Source organism: Phycodurus eques, chromosome 7 (genome assembly GCF_024500275.1).
Source record: "Phycodurus eques isolate BA_2022a chromosome 7, UOR_Pequ_1.1, whole genome shotgun sequence".
NCBI classification, from domain to species: domain Eukaryota; kingdom Metazoa; phylum Chordata; class Actinopteri; order Syngnathiformes; family Syngnathidae; genus Phycodurus; species Phycodurus eques.
This window is the reverse complement of record NC_084531.1, coordinates 7,359,557-7,384,963: the sequence shown is the minus strand read 5'-3', so window position 1 is coordinate 7,384,963 and position 25,407 is coordinate 7,359,557. Positions and strand designations below refer to the sequence as shown.

The 25,407-nt window shown below is 43.6% G+C and overlaps 1 protein-coding gene across 1 annotated transcript; it reads right to left on the bottom strand.

The window, feature by feature from the left end:
- Positions 1-1,406: 1,406 nt before the first annotated feature.
- Positions 1,407-11,304, bottom strand: LOC133405309 (trichohyalin-like). The gene is made up of 5 exons (XM_061682163.1): positions 7,262-11,304; positions 5,923-6,054; positions 5,318-5,510; positions 3,114-3,177; positions 1,407-3,028 (listed from the first exon to the last, which is right to left on the bottom strand). The coding sequence occupies exons 1-5, from the start codon at positions 11,302-11,304 to the stop codon at positions 2,679-2,681; spliced, it is 4,782 nt and encodes a 1,593-aa protein (XP_061538147.1). The 3' UTR covers positions 1,407-2,678.
- Positions 11,305-25,407: the final 14,103 nt, after the last annotated feature.

Below are 25,407 nucleotides of genomic sequence, written 5' to 3'. Positions count from 1 at the left end.
GGACATAGTCGAACACCTCCAAGTCCAGAAAACACATATAGACTGGTTGGGCGAACTCCCATGCACCCTCGAGGACCCTGCCGAGGGTGAAGAGCTGGTCCACTGTTTCACAGCCAGGATGAAAACCACACTACGCCTCCTGAATCTGAGATTCGACTTCCCGATGGACCCTCCTCTCCAGCACCCCTGAATAGACCTCACCAGGGAGGCCGAGGAGTGTGATCCCCCTGTAGTTGGAACACACCCACCTCGGTGACCTCAACCCCAGAGAAAGGAGAGCCTGCCTCAGAGACCCCAGACTCTGCTTCTTCATGGGAAGGCGTGTCGGTGGAATTGAGGAGGTCTTCCAAGTGGCTCCGAAGGTGGTGGAAGATCCACCACCTTCGGAGCCAACTCATCACCAGGTGGTGATCAGTTAACAGCTCTGCTCCTCTCTTCACCCGAGTGTCCAAGACATGCGGCCGCAAGTCCGATGACAAAAACACAAAGTCGATCATCAAACTGGGACATCAGGTGTCCTGGTGCCAAGTACACGTGTGGACACCATTAAGCTTGAACATGGTGTTCGTTATGGACAATCCGTGATGAGCACAGAAGTCCAATAACAGAACACCACTCGGTTTGAGATCAGGAGGCCGTTCCTCCCAATCACGCCCTTCCAGGTCTCACTATCATTGCCCACATGAGCATTGAAGTCCCAAAGCAGAACAATGGAGTCCCCAGCGGGAGCGCTCTCCAGCACCCCCTCCGAGGACTCCAAAAAGGGCGGGTACTCTGAACTGCTGTATGGTGCATATGCACAAACAACAATCAGGACTCATCTTCCCACTCGAAGGCGGAGGGAGGCTACCCTCTTGTCCACCGGGGTGAACCCCAACGCACAGGCGCCGAGCCGGGGGGGCAATAAGTATACCCGCTCGGCGCCTGTGCGTTGCCGGGGGGGCAATAAGTATACCCGCTCGGCGCCTCTCACTGTGGGCAACTCCAGAGTGGAAGAGGGTCCAAACCCTCTCAAGAGGACTGGTACCAGAGCCCAAGCCATGTGTGGAGTTGCCAGCCATTCACACTCCCACCTATGGGCAATTTAGATTGGCACAAATAAACAACCATTCACACTCACATTCACACCTGTGGGCAATTTAGAGTCTTCAATTAACCTACCACGCATGTTGTTGGGATGTGGGAGAAAACCCATACAGGCATGGGGCAGAACATGCAAACTCGACACAGGCGAGGCAGGATTTCAACCCGGGTCCTCAGAACTGTGAGGCAAACAACAAGATTTCTTAAACTTGTATGGGACAAATTATGAACAATGACAGCTCTTATTTATACAGCTTTATTCACTAATAAAACAAAATCAGCAGTAAACCTATAGGCTCATGTTTATCGATTGGTGTTAAAACTATAACATTATACTTTGAACAACTGACAAAGTAATAGTGTAACTTGGCTATACAAACGAGAAATACATCGATTTAAAGAACACCCATCCTTTAGAATGTAAGAACTTATCATGAATGAAATTCTGCCACAGCTTTGTTAATAGAACCCCATTGACAGAAAATGGTGGTAGCCCACTGAAATACACTTGTTGCACAATGGTATAGACAAAAGTGCAAAATGGTTAAGACATAAACAGCTTCATAAAAAACACAAGTTGCACAGTTTACGTGTTGCCCTTCAAACTCTACAAATTCAAGTGAATAAATGATCCTAAATATTCAATCCATTACATTGTCTTTACACATTTTTAATAACGATAAAGACATGCAATAATTCTGACACTTTCAAAAATTCATACGTATCTCAAAAATAACTATTATTTTGCTGTCTGCTTTTGTGTGAATGCAAAATGGCTGCCTTACCCTGGCTTCAGCCCCCAGATCCTTCTGGTGTATTGCAACACAATGAGGCTCTCTCTCGTGGCATTAACGGTAAAGACAGCTTGATTGAAAAACAAGGACCATTTGTAAAAGAACCAAAAAGGAACTCTGAAGACACGAAGATTCATTTGTGTTAGTTTACATGGAAAAGGCATATTAAGGAATATGAGAAAATCCTATATATCCAACAATGTAATTCGAATCTTCAGAAAACATGTTGGAAATCATGAAACACTTAACGGTCAAGACATTTTGGCATTAAAAGTTTGAAAAACATTATTTTAAAATATTTTGTTTCCTTAGAAATGTTTTTAACTTTAGTTGGATAGCAACTGGGAATAACTGAAATACTCATCAGTTGAATAAATTCATTTTCAAAAGGAAATCCAGTGGGTCATGTCTTTACCATTATTGATCAAATAACATAAAATGACCAATATACTGTGTATATATATAACCTGTGTAAGAAATGCTCTCTACAGTGGTCGTGCTGGTTTAGTACCTAGTGATGTCAGAGGTCATTAACTCAACAAAAGATTGTGTGAATGAGTTTGTTTATCTTTGGCCATTTGAGGGCTGTTGTTAGTAAATGGTGACTAAAAGAGGGAAAAAAAAAAGTTCTTGATTTTTAACAATGTAGGCCATGGTGTGCTGAAGAGGTTCTCACTGGTTCTTGAACCTCTGATTTAGGTTGAACTATGCACCAGACTGATATTCAACAGGGACAAAGAGAGTTTAAGAAGAAAATGTATATACTGCATAAAAAATTTTTCATGGATGGATATAATGTATTCACATGTGTGCAGAAGGAATCGGCTGTGCGTTTTGTCTTTGAAAACGATAAACCGTGATCTCGTTGAATTTATTTAGGCTCAGCTGATCACAGTACCCAGGAGTAGTATTCGCTAGGTAGTTTTCTTTCATAGATGTGGTGGCGAATGGATCCACAGTTACTGTTGTTCTTGGATGACAGAACAGTGGGTCTGGAGTACTCAATGAGGGATGCATGGTGGTATAGGCAGCGGTGGTAGTCGTGGAATGAGGTGCTCCGAGCGTCGGACTGAAGGTTGAGAAATGTGTGGTGTTCAACCTCTGAGGAGTTGGTCTGAAAGCACCAAATATCTCATGTTGAGACTCTAGAGCTGTGGATAAGATATGAAAAAGGATACAGTACTTAATACTCATTATTTTGCGTAGTCAATAAGTTTTTAAAAAGAACAATATTACCTGCCCCATTCAGTGGGTGAAAGGTGCTGTAGAAGCCAGAATCCAAAGTTTTCTCTCGTGCCTGCTGAGACACATGTTCACTCAAGAAATAGACAAAGTTTGGCTTACCCTAGTCAGAGGTGGGGAAATGGAAATGTACCAAATTAATATCCAGAGGTGTGTAGTAACTAGGGTTAGGCATCGAGAATCGAGAACCGATTGGAACCGGGACTAACGTTCCGCTTCTCCCGGAATCGCTCAAATTAAAAGCATTTCGGTTCCTAGTTTCGATGCCTAGTCCGCCGACAAAGAAGAAGTGGCGAAAACCAACGAAGAAGTGACGAAAACCAACGAAGAAGAATGTGCACTAAGACATGCTTGTGCCCAACGGCGGCGGTGGCGGACAAAAGTGTGTCTTAACGTTGTTAAAATAAATGACCAGTCGCCACAGTGCAACACTTGGAATAAGATTATACTGTGCAAAGGAGGCTTTCACGATGTGTAGCGTCTGACGCGCTCCAAGCATCAGCCTACACCGCGTGGAGCTTCAGTTAAGTCAGCTCTCACTCAATTGGGTGAGTGAAACAATAAAATAAGTCTATGCCAACATTGAGACAGCTAACAAAGTAAACGGTTGGTTGCACTTTTGCACTGATGGTTTTTCGCGTTTGTTTTAGTCTTCAAACCAACCCAAGAGCCGATGACAGAAAAAAAAAGCTTAAGCAAAGAAAGCAAAGCAAATGTATTTATATCGCGCATTTCATACACAAGGTAACTCAATGTGCTTTACATGATTAAAAGCATTTTAAAACAAAGACAAAACAGCTTGTAAACATTTAAAACAAAAAGAAAACAAAAGAAAAAAAAATACAATTAAAACAGCGTACAGTGCAAGAAATATAATTTAAAAGTGGAAATGCTCTAAAAAGCATGGGAAAAAGAACAGCTTTTAACCTGGACTTAAAAACATGCACACTTGGGGCTGACGTCACTTCTGTTGGCAACTTATTCCAATTTCTCTGAGTCTCTCGATCTCAGAGCCCTACTAGGTTTATATTCCGGCGGTACACACTGAACTGGTTGCTAGCCAATCCCAGGGCACATATAAACGAACAACCATTTGCACTCACATTCACATTCAATTAACCTACCATGCATGTTTTGGGGAAGTGGGAGGAAACCGCAGTACCCAGAGAAAACCCACGCAGGCATGGAGAGAACATGCAAACTCCACAAATGCGAGGCCGGGATTTGAACTACGGTCCTCAGAACTGTGAGGCAGATGTGCTAACCAGTCTACCACCGTGCTGCTCACATATAAACAATTTGATGTGATAAAACAGTCCCAAATAATGATTTTAAATGCTATATTTATCTTTTAGCTGAAACATTAACGCATATGAAGTCAATTGGGTTAGTTCCACACACATTGCCTTTTAGTTCGTAGGTTTGATATTGATACTGGTTATAAAGAACCCTGAGTCAAATGTTCATTTTAGTCTATGCTGTGGGCTGCTAAGAAAATGGATGTTCATAATTTGGACACACTTTATTTAAACCATGCAAACGTTTTTGACCCAGCCTCCTAAAAGAATCGGAATCGAGAATAGTTTGGAACCGGAATTGAAATAAGGACCTGGAATCGGGACCGGAATCGCTCAAATTCTAACAATGCCCAACCTGAGTAGTAACGTGTTACATTTACTCCGTTACATTTACTGAAGTAACATTTTGGTTAAATTGTACTTGTCAGAGTAGTTTGAATGCATTTTACTTGAATATTTATGTTAAGAATAAGCGGTACTTTTACTCATTTCCAATGATGTACACACCCCTCACTACTTTTATTCATCAATTATTGTATGAGTGATCTATTCTCAGACTTTGATTGCCACTTCCGCATTGGGCCCTGTTTGCACCAATCCACGCGCACACATTTTTGGAGGGCTATTTTTTACTTTTACTTGAGTCATATTATTTTTAAGTAACAGTACTCTTATTGAGTACAATAATTGACTACTCTACTCACCTCTGATCCTAGTGTAAATGTCAATATCATTTCAAAGATAACTAGGCTAAAGGATTCATCGATAGTCTCGATTAAAATGGCGATAAGCAAATTTATATTTGACTGGCACCGCAATGTAGCTACGTAGGTGGATAAGTAGGCAATACCCCATGGGACATGTTTGTAACACAAAGACACAAAAGTAATCAACAGTTACCTCTGGTGTCAAAAACTTCAGGTTCTCCCCCCTGCCTTGCTGGAGTCTTGTTCTCAGTGTATGTGGCTCCTCTTCTGACTCGGCCTTAAGGCACTCAAAGAATTGTCTCCTTTGAGCCGTCAGCCTATCATGGTCAGCTTCCCGTTCTTCAAGTGCAAGGCAAAGTGCTCTTAGGGCAGCTTCACGGTCCTGCCTAACCCACATGCGCACGCACGCACACACACACCAGCGCAAATTTGACATGTTCCCACTACTTCTGGAGATGAAAGGATTATTTGTCAACTAGCTGTCAATCAAACATTTGAGCTGTGACGCTGTCTGTCACTGGAGCGGGGCGGGAAGCGGGAGCAGGCCGAAACGTTCAACAACTCGGCCGACCAGGTACCAGTGTTAGGGAGCAACAGGTTTTCAGAAAGGGCTCCCCAATCCAGCTGCGGCTGTTGTGGCAGTTGTGGTCCACTTTTTGTTTGAAAGTGGTTGAGAGATGCAACATGCATTGGTCAACACTCGTCAAGGGCCTTGAGAATCATCATCAATTTTCTCACCCTTTCCGCAGCAATGTCCCTTTGCACTGTTTTGTGTTTGTGTGAAATTGTGTGTCAAACCTGAGTTTAAATTGCTGGTCATCCTCCCTCTCCATCCGGACAGATTCTTTTAATTTCTCCTTCTGCTCGAACATGTTGTTCATCAAGGTCTCCTCCTTTCTCCTCCTGGCCAGAAGACACTGCCGTAAAGCCCTCAGGAGGTGATAGATATAGAGTATTAATTAGACACTGAGAACGAGTTCTAATGTTAAAACGTCATAATGACAACCAATAGAAGAGACACGGCAAGCTTTGAAAATGGTGCCCCTGCAAATGCACTGCATTCTACAGACATGGTCAGGGGAGCTCACATTCCATTATGACCAGAGTTAAAAACAAAAACAAGTAATAAACAGTATTGCAACAGTATCTACAACCAATCCCAAAACACAAAGTACAGTAGGGCAAAAAAAAGTACATTAACGCAGTTAGGTCAACTACAAAAATAGGTTTTTGATTTGAAACGCCGCCGGAATCATGTTTGCGCCACCGTCCATGTTTTCCACACGGACATTATTTGCCGACGCACCCACGTTAGCCGGGACCATGTCGTTGACCTCTCCAACATGGCCGCCACATAGGCAAGTCGGTTAGCCAGGCTGCTACGGCGTGCCGGCATATCTAGTTTTCATAACCATGGCTGGGAACCAGGGACAACCGCTATAACACACTGCTGTAAACAGTGGGACAGTAGGATGAAGGTTTGGCATCTCTTTAAACCAAAAAAGGAGAAAAATACAGTGGTATGGTATGACGAACTGATGAACTTTAATTATAAAAAAGCCAAGGGCCCAAGTTTACATAAGAATGTTCAAGAGCCAAACAGCTTGCAGATGGCAGTCAAGTGATGTGTAGTTGGTTTCATTTGGCACGCAAATATGCATAAAAAAAAATTAAGAGTCCAGATTGAAGAAACACTCCATAAATTGTTAAAATACATGGAAATAAATATATACTGTATTAATAGGCATTTGTAGTTGATAAAATTCATGAAGTTAGCGTTGCAAGTGACGGAACATATGAACCATCATGTTGGGTCAGATAGCATCACAAGCTACCTGGTCAGTGGCGGGTCCAAAAAAATCGACCAATGTACATAACATTTGGCAGAAGCATAGAAAATTATATAATATGGATTACAACATGGATTTGAAAACTTCTCTTTCTCACCTAGAGGTTTTTGATAGAGGTTTGTCAACTATAAATCTGGGAAATGTTGTCCGATAACTGTAAGGCGTTTACTTGTTCTTTAGAGACATTTTGTAGTCCTGATTAAAACTAGGACACGTGTTTTATGTCATCAGTAGATGATTGCATTACATGGATAAATCAAGGTTAAATAAATAAATCATTATCCTACCTCAGCCTTTCCTTATACTCAGTCTTCAGTTTCCTCTCCTCCTCTTCTCTCCACAGGTCTATTTGTCGGAGACGCATTCTCTTTTGCTTCTCAGCCTTCAATTTGTCAATCAATTCCTCTGTCTCTCGCTTCAGCTCATCCTGGAGATGGCTCATTCTATTTTCCTTTTCTATCTTTAACTGTTCTGTTTCTTCGTCTTCCTCTCTCCTCAATTCCTCTTGGCAGTATTGCATTCTCTTCTCCTTCTCTCTTTTTAACTGCTCAACCTCTTCTTCCTCTTTCCTCAGCATTTCCGGGAGTAAATGTATTCTCCTTTCCTTCTCCCTATTAAACTCCTCCTCCTCTTCTCTCATAAGATTCTCCTGGAGGTTATCGATGGTCTTGTCTTTTTCCTTCCTTAGTTGTTCCACCTCAGCTTTTTCCTCTCTCCACAGCTCTTCCTGGTGAAGGTGTGTTCTCTGCTCCTTTTCCCTCTCGAAACGCTCTGCTGTCTCATTTTCCTCTTTCCTCAGTTCCTCTAGGTAGAGACTCCTTCTTTTCTCCTCAACCCTCTTAAACTGCTCCTCCTCTTCATGTTTACTCTGTTCCTCCTGGTGGAGCAATGTTCTCCTCTCATTTTCCCACTTCAATCGCTCATCCTCTTCCTCTTTCTGCAACTTCTCATGCAGGATACTCATTCGCTTCTCATTGTCCCTTTTTAACTGCTCTGCCTCTTCCTCTTCCTCTACTCTCAGCTCTTCCTGGAGGAGACGTATTCTCTGCTCCTTTTCACTCTTTAAATGCTCTGCCTCAATTTCTTCATCTCTTCTGAGTTCCTCCTCATAAATGTGCATTCTTCTCTCTTTTTCTCTCTGTAACTGCTCCACTTCTTCTTCTTCCTTTCTTTTCAGTTCTTCAATGCAAAGGCAAATTCTTCTCCACTTTTGTCTCTTTAAAAAATCCACCTCCTCTTCTTCTTCATCTACTTCTCTACTTAGTTCGCATTGGAAATTAGTTTCATTTTCCCTCATTAACCCTTCTACCTTTTCCTCCCTGCTCCTAGGATTCTCCTGGCGGAGTTGTGCTTTTTTATCCTTTTCGATGTTCAAATGCTCTTGCTGCTCCTCATCCTCCTTTCGAAGCTCTTCCAGTCGGAGACATGTTCGATCTTTCACTTTGGGACCTGCTCTTCCATTTCCCCCAGTTCCTAATGAAAATGCATAATCTTTCTTTACCAACTGTGTCTCATCGAGTTTCTCTTTCCTTAACTGCTCCGTGTCCCTATTTAATTGTACCATCTCCTCCTCTTTGCCATTTTTCAATTCTACTTGTTGGCAATATGCCATCTTTTCCTTCTCACTCTTTAAAGCTTCACCTTCCTCCTCTTCCTCTGTCCTCAGCTCCTCCTGGCAATTATATAGTCTCTTCTTCTCCTGCTCTTCTGCAATCCTAATTACGTCTTTTTTCAAATAGACTATGCTCGCCCTTTCGTTTTTCAGCCACTCAGTCTCATACTCTCTGCTTGACCCTTCCTGTTGGGGTTTTGATTTTACTTCCTTCTCCTTCTCCAGTCCTTCCTCGTCCTTTTGCTCTCCCGCCAGCTTCTCCTGGGGCGGAAATTTTATCTTGTCCATTTTCAGTGGCTCCTCTTCTTCATTTGTTAGTCCCACCTGGCAGAGCGACATGCTCATTGTCTCATTCTTCTCTTCCTCATTCGTCTGTTCTTTTTTATTGAGCATTGTTTGTGTCTCTATTTCTCTTAAAAACGATCCTTTTATTTCTTCTTCTATGCTATGCCCCGGACGGAGCCATGTTTTTGTCTTCCCTCGCTCCAATTTTTCTGCCTCCTCGTCTTCTCTCCTAGGGACCTCCTGGCGGAAAAACATTCTCATCATCTCCCTCTTTAAGCACTCTACCTCCTCAACCTCACTTGTCAGTTCTTCTTCACAGAGTGTTGTTTTTGTCGACATTTCCCTCGTAAACCGCCCTTCCACTTCTTCACCTGTGTTACGCTCCGTTCTACCGCTATTCAATTCCTCTGCCTTATCCTCTTCTCTCATCAGCTCCTCCTTTAATCGCTCCTTTTCCTCACTGCTCAACTCTTGGAGATTTCTTCCCATGGCATTTTCCCTCTTCAATTGTTCCCTTTCCTCTTCCTGCAGTCCCTTCAGGAGCTGATGAGCGCTCTTTGCCCTTTCCCTCCTTAATTTGTCCAATTCATTCACTTCTTGTCTTGTCAGTTCCTCTTGGTAAACACGCATTTTTGTCTGTCTTTCCCTCTGTAACTGCTCCACTTCTTTTTCTTCTGCTCTTCTAAGGTGAAGACACATTCTTGTCATCAGTTCAATCTCACCCTTTTCCTCTCTTCTCAGCCCATTCTGATAAAGCCTAATTCTCATCTCCTTGCCCCTCCTTAAACATGCTAGCTCCTGCGCCTTTCTGCTCAGTTCGTCCAGGGAGAGAGCATTTCTTAAATCCTTTTCCTTCATTAATTGCCCATTCTCATCTTCTTCTCTCCTGAATTCCTCATGGTTCAGCTGTGTTCTTCGCTCTCTCTCTGATTGCTCCTCTTCCTCTTCATTTATTTTGCGTTCCTCTTGTTTGTGTGAATGTGTTCTCATCGCCCTTTCCCTCTTTATTGGCTCATTTTCCTCCGAGCGAAGCTCCTCCTCAAGGAGAAATTTTCTAGTGTCAATGTATTTTTTCAACTCTTCCTCCTCTTCCTCCTCTTCTCTCATCTGTTGTTCCTGGCAGAGATCAAATCTAACATCCTTCTCCCTCTTCAAAATCTCCGCCGCCTCCTCCTCCTCTCTGTGGAGCTCCTCTAGTTGGCGCTGTAGTCTCATCTCCTTCTTTTGCTTCAATTGCTCCACTTCCTCCTTTTCCTCTCTCCTCAGCTCTTGGAGGTAGCGACAGATTCTTCTCTCAGTATCCTTCTTCAATTGCGCTATCTCCTCCTCCTCATCTTTCATCAGCTCCTCCTTTTGTTGGCACACTCTTATAGCCTTGTCCCTCTTCAACTGCTCTGCCTCCTCCTCTTCCTCTTTCCTGAGCTCTTCCAGGCAGAATTGCATTCTCATCTGCTTTGCCCTCATTGACTGCTCTGCCTCCTTTTGAGCTCTATGAAATTCATCCAGAAGCAGACGTTTTCTCATGTCCATTTCCCTCTTTAACCATTCCACTTCCTCATCCTCCCCTTTCCTCAGTTCTTCCCTCCAGAGATGAAGTCTCATCTTCTTTGCCCGCTTCAATTGCTCTGCTTCTTCTTCTTCCTCTCGCCTCAATTCTACTTTGCATTGACATATTCTTGTCACTTTCTGCCTCTTCAATCGTGCAACCTCCTCCTTTTCCTCTTTCATCAGCTCCTCCTTTTGTTGAGAAATTCGTATCTGCTGATAATTCCTCTGCATTTCCATCTCCCTTATCCTCTTTAGCTGCTCCGCTTCCTCCTCTTTCTTTTTCATCAGCTTCTCAGGGTAGAAGCATGTGCCCAAATCTTTTTCACTCTTTAATCGATCAAAATCCGTATTGAGTTTCTCCTTGTGGAGATCTATTCTTGTCTTCATCTCAATTTCTAATAACTCCATCTCCTCCTCTTCCTTCTTTCTCAGTGCTTTCTGATGGTGCCATATTATTGTCTCCTTGTCTCTCATTAATTTCAGTGCCTCCTTCTCTTCCTCTCTCCTTATCTCCTCCTTTTGTGGCCAAAGTAGTATTTCCTTCTCATTCCTTAATTGCTTAATTTCCTTCTCTTCCTTTTTGCTCAATTGGTCCTGGTGGTGACACATTCTCATCTCCTTTTCCCTATTTAACTGTTCTGCTCGTCCTTCTTTCTCTCTCATCACTTCCTCCTGGCAGAAGAGTGTACTCAACTCTTTTTCCCTCTTTGATCGAGCCTCCATCTCCCTTTCCAACTTCATCTCCTTCTCTTCCTTCTTTCTCAGTGCTTCCTGGCGAAACTGTATTCTTTTCTCCTTCTCATGGATTAATTTCTTTGCCTCCTCGTCTTCCTCTCTCCTTAATTTCTCCGAATACAGAAGCATTCTCTTTTCTTTCTCCCTCATTAGGTGCTCTGCCTGATCCTCTTCCTTTCTCCCGAGTTTCTCCTCATCTTTAAGCTATAAAGAACCTTAATTGTAGCTATTGATCTCACAGGTGGCAAATGTTAAAGCCATGAAAGTGGCCCTCCTCTCTCCGACCCATACAGTGGAACCTCGATTTAACGGACACAGATATAACGGATTTCAGATATATAGGACAGAATGGTAGTGTCCAGTTGGAACTCAAAACGCCGCTTTTAAACGGACAAAGTATGTTAGTTCCAGAATTGGCTGCTGTTGTGTCCTGGCACCACAGCTATGACTGCTGCAATCAACAGACAGAGAATGGTAACCGTATTTCTGGGAATAGCTGCTGTTGTGTCCTTGGCCGCTCGTCGAGTACACTTCAAATTAACGGACAAACGGCTTTAACGGATGACCCCTCCCCCATGTAAGTCAGTTAAGTCTAAGTACTAGAGGACTCTGCATCTTTTTGCACAATTGTCAAAAAAAATTATAATAATGTACCGGCATTACCAGATAACTAGCAACCCTTTACTGCTCAGTGACTGTTTTTTTTTGTCAATGTCTTTATGTCTCAAAGTGTTCTCTGTCAATTTACTGTCTGTTGTCGTACTAGAGCGGCTCAAACTACCGGAGACAAATTCATTGTGTGTTTTTTGGACATACTTGGCAAATAAAGATGATTCTGATTCAAAGCGCCACTGTATAGTAAATTTTCAACAGCCACTCACTTTCGGTGTTTTGTTAGGATCCTCTTCTTCCTTATCCTGTTCGTCTCCAGAGCTCCCAAAAGCATCATACCCCGATTCATCTTGGCTAAAGGAAGGAGCAGCAGAAACAATTTTTTTTCAATTTAGTTTTCAATTTCAAGGTCCTATATTTTGACTATTTAGAGCTACATAGACTGAAACTCTAACATGGACTTAGTATTAAGTGTCAATTTCATTTTTAAAAAACTACCTTGGTTTTGTCATACAAGTGTCCAGCTATTTCTGTTTGACCCAGTTTTGTATCCGCTTTGTCCATATTTGGCTAAGACATTGCCCTTACCTCTGATTGGTTGCCTCCATGTAAAAGACCCAACCCTCACTACTTGTCATGGTCTGTGTTCTAATTTAGATTATATTTAGTTTTGTTGCATGGTTTCCTGTGTCCCATGTTGTTCATGTCGTCTGCTCATTTGGTTATTGTGTCCACCTGTTCTCGTCAACCTAACTTGTGTCGACCAGTGAGCTCCCTCCAGCCACTCATGTGTTGTCCAGGTGTTCCTCGTGGTCTCGTCAATTTGTTTGTATTTAGTTCGCTAGTTTATTTCAGTTCTTGTCGGTTCATTGTCAGTGTCGCATGTCAAAGTCGTCAAGTTATATCACTAGTCATGTCTTGTTTCCTGTTTTCTTTGTTCCCTTGTATTTCTTTGTAACTTTTTAATTTAGATATTTTGACTTTTGTTGATTTAGCGTAACCTCCTTGATCCGAGTTTGGCTTTTTTGTTTTAATGTTACTCCACTCCTGCCTTGCCTCTCTGCTTCCCTGCATCTGGGTCCTCTACGTTTTTGCCTTGCCTTCCTCTCCTTCAAAAACCCTAATCGTGACAGAATGAACCGACCAGAACAGGACCCAGCAGGAAGCACACGGCGTCACCCTACACGCCACCAGTCTGCCTCCCAGCGCCCTCAGCCTGCCGACCATACCTACCCTCCTCCAGTAAGCCCTATCGCTCCTTCTTCTCTGTCCTTTTCACCAGTGTCCCCCACTTGTCTTAGTTATATACCATGCGCTACCATTTTTACCTCCACTTTTTTTTGTTTTTTAAGATTCAGATTTTTCCGATTGTGAAGATGGTCCCGATTTAGTTAATCTCCTGTCTGATTCTGACTCTGACAATTATTTAGATTTTTCTGGTTCCTTCCCTAGTTTTTTCCCATCCTAATCAGTTTTGTCACATTTTCCCCGTTTCCAATCTCTGCGAGTCCAAGTCCTTTCCCTCTGACCTTTACTTGGGCACCCGTTTGGGCATCTATCCGGGACCGCCGATTGGTGGCCAACAGAGGCGCCCAAATAAAGGTAAAATTTTGTCCTCCCGTTTTTCTGCCCGTTTCCAAGTCACTTAATTTTTCAGGAGTTCCCACACCTTGTTCCACGTCTCCAACTAAGTCACGTCCACCCAAATCTGCCCCTTAGTCACCTTGTTCCGTGCCTTTTTTGTCACCTCGTTCCATATCACCCGTTTTTCGTAGTTCACCATCCCGAGTGCCTGTGCACTCTCCCCCTCTCATTTCCTGTGCTCCCAGACCTCAATGGCGGCAGGCTGAGGAGGCGACTGCAGACCCCGTCGCAGCTCCTCTGCAGCTGCGGCAGGCTCCCGTCCCTGCTCCTCGGCAGCTGCGGCAGGCTCCAGCGGCGCCCGTCCAGCAGCCGCCACCCGACCTTACACGTGCTCGTCCAGCGGAGGTCTGTGTTCTAGTTTAGATTATATTGAGTTTTGTTTCATGTTTTCCTGTCTCCCATGTTGTTCACGTCTTCCATCCATCCATCCCTTTTCTACCGCTTATCCGGATCGGGTCGCGGGGGCAGTAGCTTTAGCAGGGACCCCCAGACTTCCCTCTCCCCAGCCACTTCATCCAGCTCTTCCGGGGGGATCCCGAGGCGTTCCCAGGCCAGCCGAAGGACGTAGTCTCTCCAGCGTGTCCTGGGTCTTCCCCGGTGTCTCCTCCCGGTGGGACGTGCCCGGAACACCTCACCAGGGAGGCGTCCGGGAGGCATCCGAATCAGATGCCCCATCCACTTCATCTGGCTCCTCTCAATGCGGAGGAGCAGCGGCTCTACTCTGAGATCCTCCCGGATGACCGAGCTTCTCACCCTATCTCTAAGGGAGAGCCCGGACACCCTGCGGAGGAAACTAATTTCGGCCACTTGTATCCGGGATCTCGTTCTTTCGGTCACGACCCACAGCTCATGACCATAGGTGAGGGTAGGAACGAAGATCGACCGGTAAATTGAGAGCTTCGCCTTTTGGCTTAGCTCCTTCTTTACCACAACGGACCGATACAAAGTCCGCAACACTGCAGACGCTGCACCGATCCGTCTGTCGATCTCCCGTTCCATTCTTCCCTCACTCGTGAACAAGACCCCAAGATACTTGAACTCCTCCACTTGGGGCAGGATCTCATCCCCGACCTGGAGAGGGCATGCCACCCTTTTCCGACTGAGGACCATGGTCTCAGATTTGGAGGTGCTGATTCTCATCCCAGCCACTTCACACTCGGCTGCGAACTGCTCCAGTGAGAGTTGGAGCTCACGGCTTGATGAAGCCAACAGAACCACATCATCAGCAAAAAGCAGAGATGGAATACTGAGGCCACCAAACTGGACCCCCTCTATGCCTTGGCTGCGCCTAGAAATTCTGTCCATCAAAGTTATGAACAGAATCGGCGACAAAGGGCAGAATCGGCGACAAAGGGCAGCCTTGGCGGAGTCCAACCCTCACCGGGAACGAGTCTGACTTACTGCCGGATATGCGGACCAAACTCTGACTCCGGTCGTACTGGGACCGAACAGCCCGTATCAGGGGGTTCGGTACCCCATACTCCTGAAGCACCCTCCACAGGACTCCCCGAGGGACACGGTCGAACGCCTTCTCCAAGTCCACAAAACACATGTAGACTGGTTGGGCGAACTCCCATGCACTCTCGAGGACCCTGCCGAGGGTGTAGAGCTGGTCCACTGTTCCACGGCCAGGACGAAAACCACACTGCTCCTCCTGAATCTGAGATTCGACTTCCCGACGGACCCTCCTCTCCAGCACCCCTGAATAGACCTTACCAGGGAGGCTGAGCAGTGTGATCCCCCTGTAGTTGGAACACACCTTCCGGTCCCCCTTCTTAAAAAGGGGGACCACCACCCCAGTCTGCCAATTGTTCACGTCTTGTGTGCTCATTTTGGTTATTGTGTCCACCTCTTCTCGTCAACCTTCTACCTTGTGCCGACCAATCCAGCCTCTCCAGCCACTTGTGTTGTCCAGGTGTTCCTCGTTGTCTCATCATTTTGTTTGTAGTTAGTTCCCTGGGTTCTTTCAGTTCTTGTCGGTTCATTGTCAGTGTCTCATGTCGAAGTAGTCAGTTATATCACTAGTCATGTCTCGTTTCCTGTTTTCTTTGTTCCCTATTGTTGACTGTTTATTTAGATGTTTGGACTTTTGTTGATTTTGCCGAACCTCCTTGATCCTTGTTTGACTTTTTGGGAAATAATTTTTTTTTTATGTATTACTGCACTCCTGCCATGGCTCCCTGCTTCCCTACACTTGGGTCCTCCACGTTTTGCCTTGCCTTCCTTGCCCTCAAACACCCCCATCGTGACAACTTGTGAGAGCACACGTGTTTGTTATGTTAACAACACTGGCTCAGGGGCGGAGAGGTAGGCGGAGATCTTCGCTACTGATGGAGATAAGCTCGAGAAATTCGAATGAGCTGATTTTAGGCCTCTCAGCAGAAAAACATCTGTAACTCAGGAATACGTGGACAATTTTAATTCATATTTGACATTTACCGAGGCACCATAAAGCCAATATAACATCCCAAACACTGGAAAAAGTTGTTTTAGTAAAATATGTGACCTTTAAAGGGGACATTATGTAAAAAAAAAATAAAGAGAGAAATAAAAATTTAAAAAAGCCTGTTTAATGATTTGAATACTAAAAGTTGGATCTCTAGAGTGCCTGCCCACCAAACAAATGTTGAAATTACACAATCAGTTTTATCCATCCATCCATTTTCTGAGCCGCTTCTCCTCACTAGGGTCGCGGGCGTGGTGGAGCCTATCCCAGCTATCATTGGGCAGGTGGCGGGGTACACCCTGAACTGGTTGCCAGACAATCGCAGGGCACATACAAACAAACAACCATTCGCACTCACAGTCACACCTACGGGCAATTTAGAGTCTCCAATTTATACATCTTTTTGGGATGTGGGAGGAAACCGGAGTGCCCGGAGAAAATGCAAACTCCACACAGGTGGACCCGGGGGTTGAACCCCAGTCCTCAGAACTGTGCCCTCATACTAGAATGTTTCTATAATTGGGCATAACAATTCCTAATAAGAAGCAGCAAGTAGCAAGTTGACAGGGATATTTGATTTAACTTTTGTTTATTTGTTATTTTACTGGCGGCACGGTGGCCGACTGGTTAGAGCGTCAGCCTCACAGTTCTGAGGACCGGGGTTCAATCCCCGGCCCCGCCTGTGTGGAGTTTGCATGTTCTCCCCGTGCCTGCGTGGGTTTTCTCCGGGCACTCCGCTTTCCTCCCACATCCCAAAAACATGCATTAATTGGAGACTCTAAATTGCCCGTAGGTGTGAATGTGAGTGTGAATGGTTGTTTGTTTGTATGTGTCCTGCGATTGGCTGGCAACCAGTTCAGGGTATACCCCGCCTCCTGTCCAATGATAGCTGGGATAGGCTCCAGCACGCCCGCGACCCTAGTGAGGAGAAGCGGCTCAGAAAATGGATGGATGGATGGATGTTATTTTACTTTATTTTCCACGACCAATATAATTGTTAAAAATTTTTTATATTTTTTTTAAAAAATGACAAACAAACCTTTGGGTATCCTGATCTGTCTCTGGCTGACTGTCAGTGCAGGAAAACGAATCATCTGAGTCTGCAAAGTCTGTCAACAGCTTTTGGGCAGAAAAAAAAGTAAATTCAAAATCTGGTTTTAATTGCAGTCAATCAAACATGCTGTGCCATACTGTGAACATGCACCCCCTAGTTGTAAGCAAAGCAAAATCACATACAGGTATGTTAAAAATGATCAATTATTCTTTCAAATTTACGCCAGAATTTGAACAGACATAAGCACCAGTGGTAGACTACACACATTTTTAAGCATTCTTCCCACACAAGTACCACACTGTCACTGGGCAGTGTTTTGAGGTGGATTACTTCACTTGGTTTTCAGAAAACAGAGTTGCAAACAATGTAGCTTGTCTATAACACCTGGACGTGGGAGTTTCAACAATGCTTTAAAAAAATAAAATAAAAAATCTAACACCAGGTAAATCCCATATTTTAAAAATATGTGTATAAAAGAGCAAAAACATGTATTGCAAGGCATAGGGATACATACAAAGAACGTGCAGTTTTTTGTGAAATATGAATCACCTGTGCATCACAATTATATATTTTTATCTCATAAAACATCTTGAACAGCTACTCACTCCAGGTGTTTTGATAAACTTATCTTTGTCCTCAACCTTTGAGACTCCAAGAACTTTAGTGGACTGGATGAGTTCATGTTCCTGATCCACCAGGTGACTCTGGAAATTGACAAAAATTGATATTGACAAACAGGATCGTCACAGTTCAGAAACTCCCAACAGCTTCAAGACAAAAAAAAAGGTAAAATTACTTCTCAATCATGTCTTATTGTATTTAAATTTTTGAGGGGGAATTGAATTCTCAGACCGCTATATATTTTTGTAAAAGGCCTTGAACCTCACCAAACAAGAAACCAATTACAATCAATGCAGACAGGCAAGGGAGAGATGTCAGTGTGATGGGAAACTCAATGGAGTTGAGCCCCTGAGTAGTTTCAGGGTTTTGACACATATAGGTTGTAGACTACTTAATCACTACTGGAAGACATTCCAACAGCTTCTTCCCTCTTGCAATCAACTTCTTAAACACCTAACCTACAATTCCATTACAACATGCTGGCAATTTCTTGACTTGAGTTTGTTGTCACATTTCTGTGGGCCCATTTATACATTACTCGTGCACTCACTGTAGTATATCTGTTGTTGACCAATACTGGCCAGTCATGCCAGAGTAGCATCTGCTCCATTTGCACACTGATTGAGGAGTATTTGCAACATTTGCACAATCAACTTTGTCCCAGATTATCGCACTACTCATCATTTTAAACTGCATACACTCCTTGAAGTCTCGGTGCCCTTTGCACAATGGTCATTGCAACGGACTATTGCAATATTAGTCATTCAAACTGCTCTATGTGCTAGAGGACTCTGCATCTTTTTGCACAATTGGAAAAATAAAAAATAAATGTACCGACATTACCAGATAACTAGCAAACCTTTATTGCTCAGTGACTGTTTTTTGTCAATGTCTTTATGTCTCAAAAGTGTTCTCTCAATTGACTGTCTGTTGTCGTACTAGAGCGGCTCCAACTACCGGAGACAAATTTCTTGTGTTTTTTGGACATACTTGGCAAATAAAGATGATTCTGATCAGAAAGTCATAGAATGGTCATACAATTGCACATACAATATGTAAACTAACAACATATAGTGCATCTGGAAAGTATTCACAGGGCTTTACTTTTGCAACGTTTTATGTAACAGCCTTATATCAAAATGCATTAAATTAATTTCCTCATTATTCTATGAAGCTCAACACTGACCTGAGTTGCATCATGTTTCCACTGATCATCCTTGATATGTTTCTCACGCCTGCCTGGGGTAAATTCAGTTGATTGGACATAATTTGGAAAGGCACACACCTGTCTACAATATATAAGGTCAAACACCGCAGCCAGAGCATAAACCAAGCAGAAAGTCAAAGTTGTCTGTAGACCTCTGAGACAGTCTGGAGGGATAGAATTTTTGCTGCTTTGAAGATCCCAATGAGCACATAGCCACTATTATCCGTAAAGGACTGAGCAATCGGAGGACAAGAGCATTAATCAGGGAAGTGTCCAACATATGATGGTCATTCTGTTAGAGCTCCGCAGCAATCAACTGATCTGGGGCCTCATGTACAAAAGGTGGGTACGCACAAAAAAAGGGAAATACGTTCTTTTTCACGGTAAAGTTCAGATGTATCATGAGTGAAATGACCGTGGAAATGTGCAGTGCCTCATGCCAACTCATGGCTGGCGTACACACGTTTCTGCAGCTCTTGGTGCTTTGGCGACACTTAGAGGTGATGCTGGGAAACTGTTATAATAAATCTGCACATCAGAGACACATGAAAAATTAGCACTGGTGAACAATTATCCAGCCATTTGCATCATCGCTTCTCCTCACTAGGGTCGCGGGCGTGCTGACGCCTATCCCAGCTATCATCGGGCAGGAGGCGGGGTACACCCTGAACTGGTTGCCAGCCAATCGCAGGGCACACATAAACAACCAACCATTTGCACTCACATTCACACCTACAGGCAATTTAGAGTCCTCAATTAACCTACCATGCATGTGGGATGTGGAAGGAAACCGGAGTATCTGGCGAAAAACCATGCACGCACAGGGAGAACATGCAAACTCCACACAGGCGGGGCCGGGAACTCTGGTCCTCAGAACTGTGAGGCAGATGTGCTAACCAGTCGCTCACCGTGCCGCCCATTTCAGATTCAGTTCAACATATTCAATTTCAAGCTAGCTGTGACAGACATCCGGGAACTGGAAGGCATAGCAATCGATCGGTGATACACAGATCTCATCTTCGGCCAGTCAGCGCCTTCATGTTTTAGCACGTGACATAGGGACTCTCCAGAAAGTCAAATCTTCTAACCGGCGACAGTATTTTAACCTAAAAACTTTCCTTAACCTTAGTGGAATGCATCATATGGGTCCCTTCCTTTCGAACAAAGGAAAGGACATATCACACTGACGACACAATACCTACTGTGAAGCACGGGGGTAGAAACATCATGCTTCTGGAGCTGTTTTTCTGCAAAAGGACCAGGACGACCGTGAAAGGAAAGAATGAATAGGGCCATGTATCGTGAGATTTTGAGTAGAAACTTCCTTCCATCAGCAAGGGCAACAAAGGAGAAGCCTTGTAAGAAGCATTTCAAGGTTCTAGAGTGGCCGAGCCAGTCTCCAGATCTCAACCCAATAGAAAAACTTTGGAGGGAGTTGAAAGTCTGTGTTGCCCAGCGACAGCCCCAAAACATCACTGCTCTTGAGGAGATCTGCATGGGGGAATGGGCCAAAAATACCAGCAACAGTGTGTGAAAACCTTGTGAAGACTTAACAGAAAACGTTTGACCTCTGTCATTGCCAACAAAGGGTATATAACAAAGCATTTAGATTAACTTTTATTGACCAAATACTTATTTTCCACCATAATTTGCTAATAAATTCTTTAAAAATCAGACAATGTTTTTTTTTGTTTTTTCATTTTGTCTCTCATGGGTAAGGTATACCTATGAAAATTACAGGCCTCTCTCACCTTTTTAAGTGGGAGAACTTGCACAATTAGTGGCTGCCCCACTGTGTGTGTGTATCTGTTAAAATGGACGCATAAATGTTTCAGGTAAAAAAAAAATTTTTTTTAAATCTGAATTTTCTGTCCCTTATTTCTGGGTTCAGAGCATTGAAGGTTTCAAATAAGACTATGTGACAAAAAGGCGATAAGCCATAATCGTCAACATAATATACATATTGTCCACTCACCCCAGTTCTGCTAAAATGGTCTTCCCTCTCTTCTTTGTGTTTGGCTTCTGAGCGCCCAACAGTATTATCGCACTGGATGTGTTCACACTCCTGAGCAACTATGTCACTGTAGACATCTTCAACAGACGAGTCGTTCCCTGACTCGTCTTGGCTACGTGGAGGAGAGGGAACATGAGGGAATTCGAGAGAATGCTTCAGTAAACAAAGGAACCCAGAGATGATTCATTAATTTTCTGTATCACTTATCCTCATGAGGGTCACGGGCGTGCTGGAGCCTATATGGTGCTAGTAGTTTGCCCGAAAATATTTTTATTTATTTCTCAGGGCATTAAATTGATTGCAACTGGAGTACTTTGGTTGTCTTAGAAGACGTTTCACCTCTCATCTGAGCAGGCTTTATAAATTCATGCATACTGTAGGCTAGATAAGACAGCTCTAGCCAGAGTGTCAGTGTGGAAACCCAACTATTTATCCTCTATGTTCGAGGCATCCCCAACCACAAATGGTATCAGTCTTTTGGATGAAAAACAGCAGTCGTTAAGATTTATTGGAGGGACCGAGGGAGGCCTCGGGCTGCCAACAAGGCCTCAGTTCAGAATATGTACATTATTGTCCTCAAAACGAGTGCTGTTTCTCTTTGACGTCCATGTTGACAACCAGTATTGACCGAAAGAGTTATCCCATCTACAGTATGTTGTGACATGCGCCTGCTCAGTGGTTGCTTGGTTTCTCTAATATATACATCTGTGTATTCAGCAAAGCAGCTTACGGCATACACCAAGATTGTTTTTCTGGTTTTGGGGTATCTTTCAGGTGTATCAGCCTATGTTTCAGGGTCTTACAAAGTTTGACGTGAACAGGACTGTTATGTTGGTTAAAAATATTTTTTTGTTCTTTTTAGTTTCTCCGATAGACCTGATACATATGGAATGAAAATGTTGTTGCATCCGTCACTCTTTGCGCCCTCATCTACCTTTTCCTGTTCCTTCTGGAAACAGACGCCTTTTCTTTTTTTTACAAACAACCAGCTGGGTAACCACAGTTTTTGAGGACCTCCCTCAAGTGCATATGCTCTTTCTCTTTGGCCTGTTGGCTAGTAGGAACATTATCAGCTCTGTCTTGTAGGGTTCTGATAATGCCCAGTTTGTGTTGCAGTAGGTGGTGTGAATCAAAGAGTAAGTATTGGTTAGTGTGTGTTTTTTGTAAACCGCAACATGGTGGCCCGTTGTCTCCAATGTGGACATCATTGTCCAAAAAGGCAAGTTATTGTATTTAACATGAACTGATGAAGGTCAACCAGAACAGTTCCGTTTCCATCAATTCAGTGCTCTGAGGAAGATAGTAGTTGTTTTTCAGGAATTAATTTAGAAGAACAAACCTCTTACTACTTGTCTCAAAAACAGAATCGCTGGAGTCCAAAACCCTTTCTGAAACCTTTAAGACACAACAAAAACAAAACAATTATACAATTACCAAGTTTTGATTAATCTCAAACAAAAGACCCTGGGAGATTCTGTGCTTCCTGATACATGGCTACTATAGAGGACATCTCAAAATAGAGATGGCAGTCACTGGTTATAATCTACCTCCTGACGTGGTGATTCAGGGCTCTGGTCCTCTAGCTCAGTCATCTCCTCTGCTAGATCTCCATCCCATTATGGCCACTGCTGAGTACTATGATAAAATTATAAACACAGACACAAATGCATATATGACGTTAAGATACACCATTGTAAAATAAAACAACAAAAATAATTACATATCAAAAAACAATATCTGAGGGGAAGCTACTTAGCTGAAACATATCTAAATAACCACTGAACTAACATTATTTTCAAACTTCTCACTTTATCAACAGCAACTCAACTGAATGGAGCCAACACCGCCAAAGATATAGTACTCTTCTTTTCAGATATGCCTTTGTCTTTATCAATTAAAGCTAGGCAGAGATAGTTTCTTACTGCCTGGTGCCTGTTACACACAAGAATATACCTCAAATTACCTTAGAAAGTTTGGTAGTATGTTTTTAGTATTTGCTCCTGATTCAGGGTCATAAAATGCATTACCTTCAAAACTCATTTTTATGCCTGTTACTATCACCATCAATGACAACCACACACTGTCATGGCCCTGTGTTTCAAGTTGTTATTCTTTGTGTTGCAGTGTCTGGGTGGGCGTGGACATCGGTGACGCACATGTCATGCATTGTAATCATCAGCCTTTTTAGGGGGCACCGTGACAGTGTTTGGGCGTCGGAATATTCACTCGTGTTTGCCCCGTATTTTCCGCCGTTCTGACCGCAGTCCAAATTTAGGCTCAATACGTTCATACCACACGGACCGTTTGTCGTGTCTCCCTGCGTTATGTTTTTGATTCTCTCTGGTTGTGAGTTCCTTTAGTTTCGTATGTCTCGCCATCACATGCTCTGCCATTTAATTAAAATTGTTCGGACCTCTGACCTGGAGTCTATTTTTTGGGATCTGGCCTTACGGCATTGCCGATCATGACACACACTGTAGGTGTTTTACTTGGCTGATCCTCTGTAACGCTGGAAGGCGGGCTAGACCCGGTTTTGGTATATTTGTGGACTGGCATACCCCAGCACATTTAAAAGCGGCACTTTCTGCGCTGTACTGGGCATGTTCACAGTCTACTTCAATCCTGTCCAATAGAAGTGGCTTCTCTCATTCCCTTTAAAAGCGGCACAATAGTTTCACACGTAGACGTCGCTATCTGCGGAAGAGGACGCAGCAATCCATGCGTGACTGGAGCATTGAATGTTCGCGGATACCCTTATTAACTACAGAACGTGCTAGTGAAAACCACTGCCGACTTTAATATGTCCACGTACGTGTGTCTATCCTCTCCAAGGATCGTTCGTGAGCCCCCTACCCCTCCATACCTGCGTGTTGGTCAGTACGTAGGATGATTTAAATAATATCATAATGATGATGATAATATTAATGCGTTCAATTAATCGATTTCTTCAACGATTAAGCGGGTTGGATGCCCGCTGCTGTCTGTCATCCACCACATATGACAGAGTAGCTCACGTGTCTGTCTTCCTCTATGTCCCCCGATCACATTCACCAAAATCGTGTTAAGTCACCTGCGCCAAAGGTTAGACGTATTCTCAGTAGGCGAAAGATAAAATTTGACTTTTTGACACCATAATATCACTCCGCCAAGGGCATCGCCAAGGGCACACCCTTGCTGCGCCGACACGCCCCGCTTGGCACAGAGAGGTCTGCCAAATTAGCAAACGCGCAGCAAGTCTTGTACCTTCATGAAAATCAACATGCTCGTATAAAGCCCAACGTATGGTGCCATTTGAAAATCCACGCAAAAACCATGAGAAGCCAGTAGGCTATATATGGGGTACACAGTGTAAAGAAACCAAAGTCAATGGCAATTGTACTAATATACTGTATAATTTTGATTGGGGACTGAAATCTGGGTTTCATTCAGTTTTTTATTATTATGTTTCTTGCGCTTGAGTGTATATGAATCCTCTGCAAATGGCATTTGCATTCACTTACTTCAGATGATAAAATGATAAGCTCATCTTCCTCCTTGCCCTGTTTAGCTTCCAATCTTCCAACATTATCAGTGTGCCCGATGAGTTTGTGATTTTGGACATCTTCACGAGAGGATTTCTGCCCTAATTGGCTGCACAAATGTAAGAATAATAATTTTAAAAAAAGATTCTGGAGAGGTCTAACTCAAACAGGTATTATTAGTTAGTACTTGCATTCATAAATGAAACTGACGTTTAAATTTTAAGTCAGTATTTAAGAAAAATAAATCTGACCATACCATGGCTATGACCATGGATATAAAAAGTTCAAATGCCAGGATTGCGATATAAAAACATGGAGCAAGAGCATTCATTCAATACGTTTAGCATCAATAATATGACATATAACCTGTACCTGACTCAGTTGGGGAAAAAAGTGAATGTCCGTCATTTAAAGATGGGCCTCCTAAGCGGGGAGAGATGGTCACACAACCTGCAGATAGGCATTCTGTTGCGGCCACCCCTTTGTCTCAGTTGAAATTCAACGGGCCGTTTATCGACGGTGTAAAGTCGTCAGCCACAACGCGTCGTGAGGAGTAGGAGCAAAAAAGGGGGAAAACGTCACCAAGGCAGTGGGATCGTGGTGCATGCACTGTTGTGGCCGCCGAGGTTCAGCCTTCGACGGCCACAGCTGGATGAATTTGTTTTCCGCCTCACGACATGTGTGGCTGACAGCGCTAAAGCTGGGGCGCAGGACCTCCGGCTGCTTCTCTAATCACTTGCACACTGGCAAGGGGCAGTGGAGTCTGTCCAGATCGCCGCTGCCTTGCATCGCAACTCGCATGGTCCACATAACATGTCAGGGAAGATGTATTTTTCCGAGTTGTGAGCATAGTTTATTGAGCAATTGCATGCCATACTTGTAGTAATGGATCAAGTTAAGGAATGAAGAAGCGGCAATTCCGCCGAAAGGTCACTGCATGGAATAAGGGTGCTTGGTGTTTATATAGTGGGGGAAGGCCTCATGCTGGAAAGTATATGCCCCAGCCTGCTGACGTCACAAGGCTAAAACCCACAAAATCTGTCCAAAAGAGATCAAGAAAATGTCTTCAGCTTTATCTCAACAATTCAGTATTATGTATTATAATGTTATCTGTCTTTGCACGTTTTCAGAACT

Excerpts from the sequence above, each read along its gene's own strand:
- LOC133405309 (XM_061682163.1), bottom strand. The coding sequence starts at position 11,304 with ATGAGGGAGAAAGAAAAGAGAATGCTTCTGTATTCGGAGAAATTAAGG. Across the intron at positions 6,055-7,261 it reads GAGTATAAGGAAAGGCTGAG|GGCTTTACGGCAGTGTCTTC; the intron begins GTAGGATAATGA and ends TCACCTCCTGAG. Across the intron at positions 5,511-5,922 it reads GACCAGCAATTTAAACTCAG|GCAGGACCGTGAAGCTGCCC; the intron begins GTTTGACACACA and ends CATGTGGGTTAG.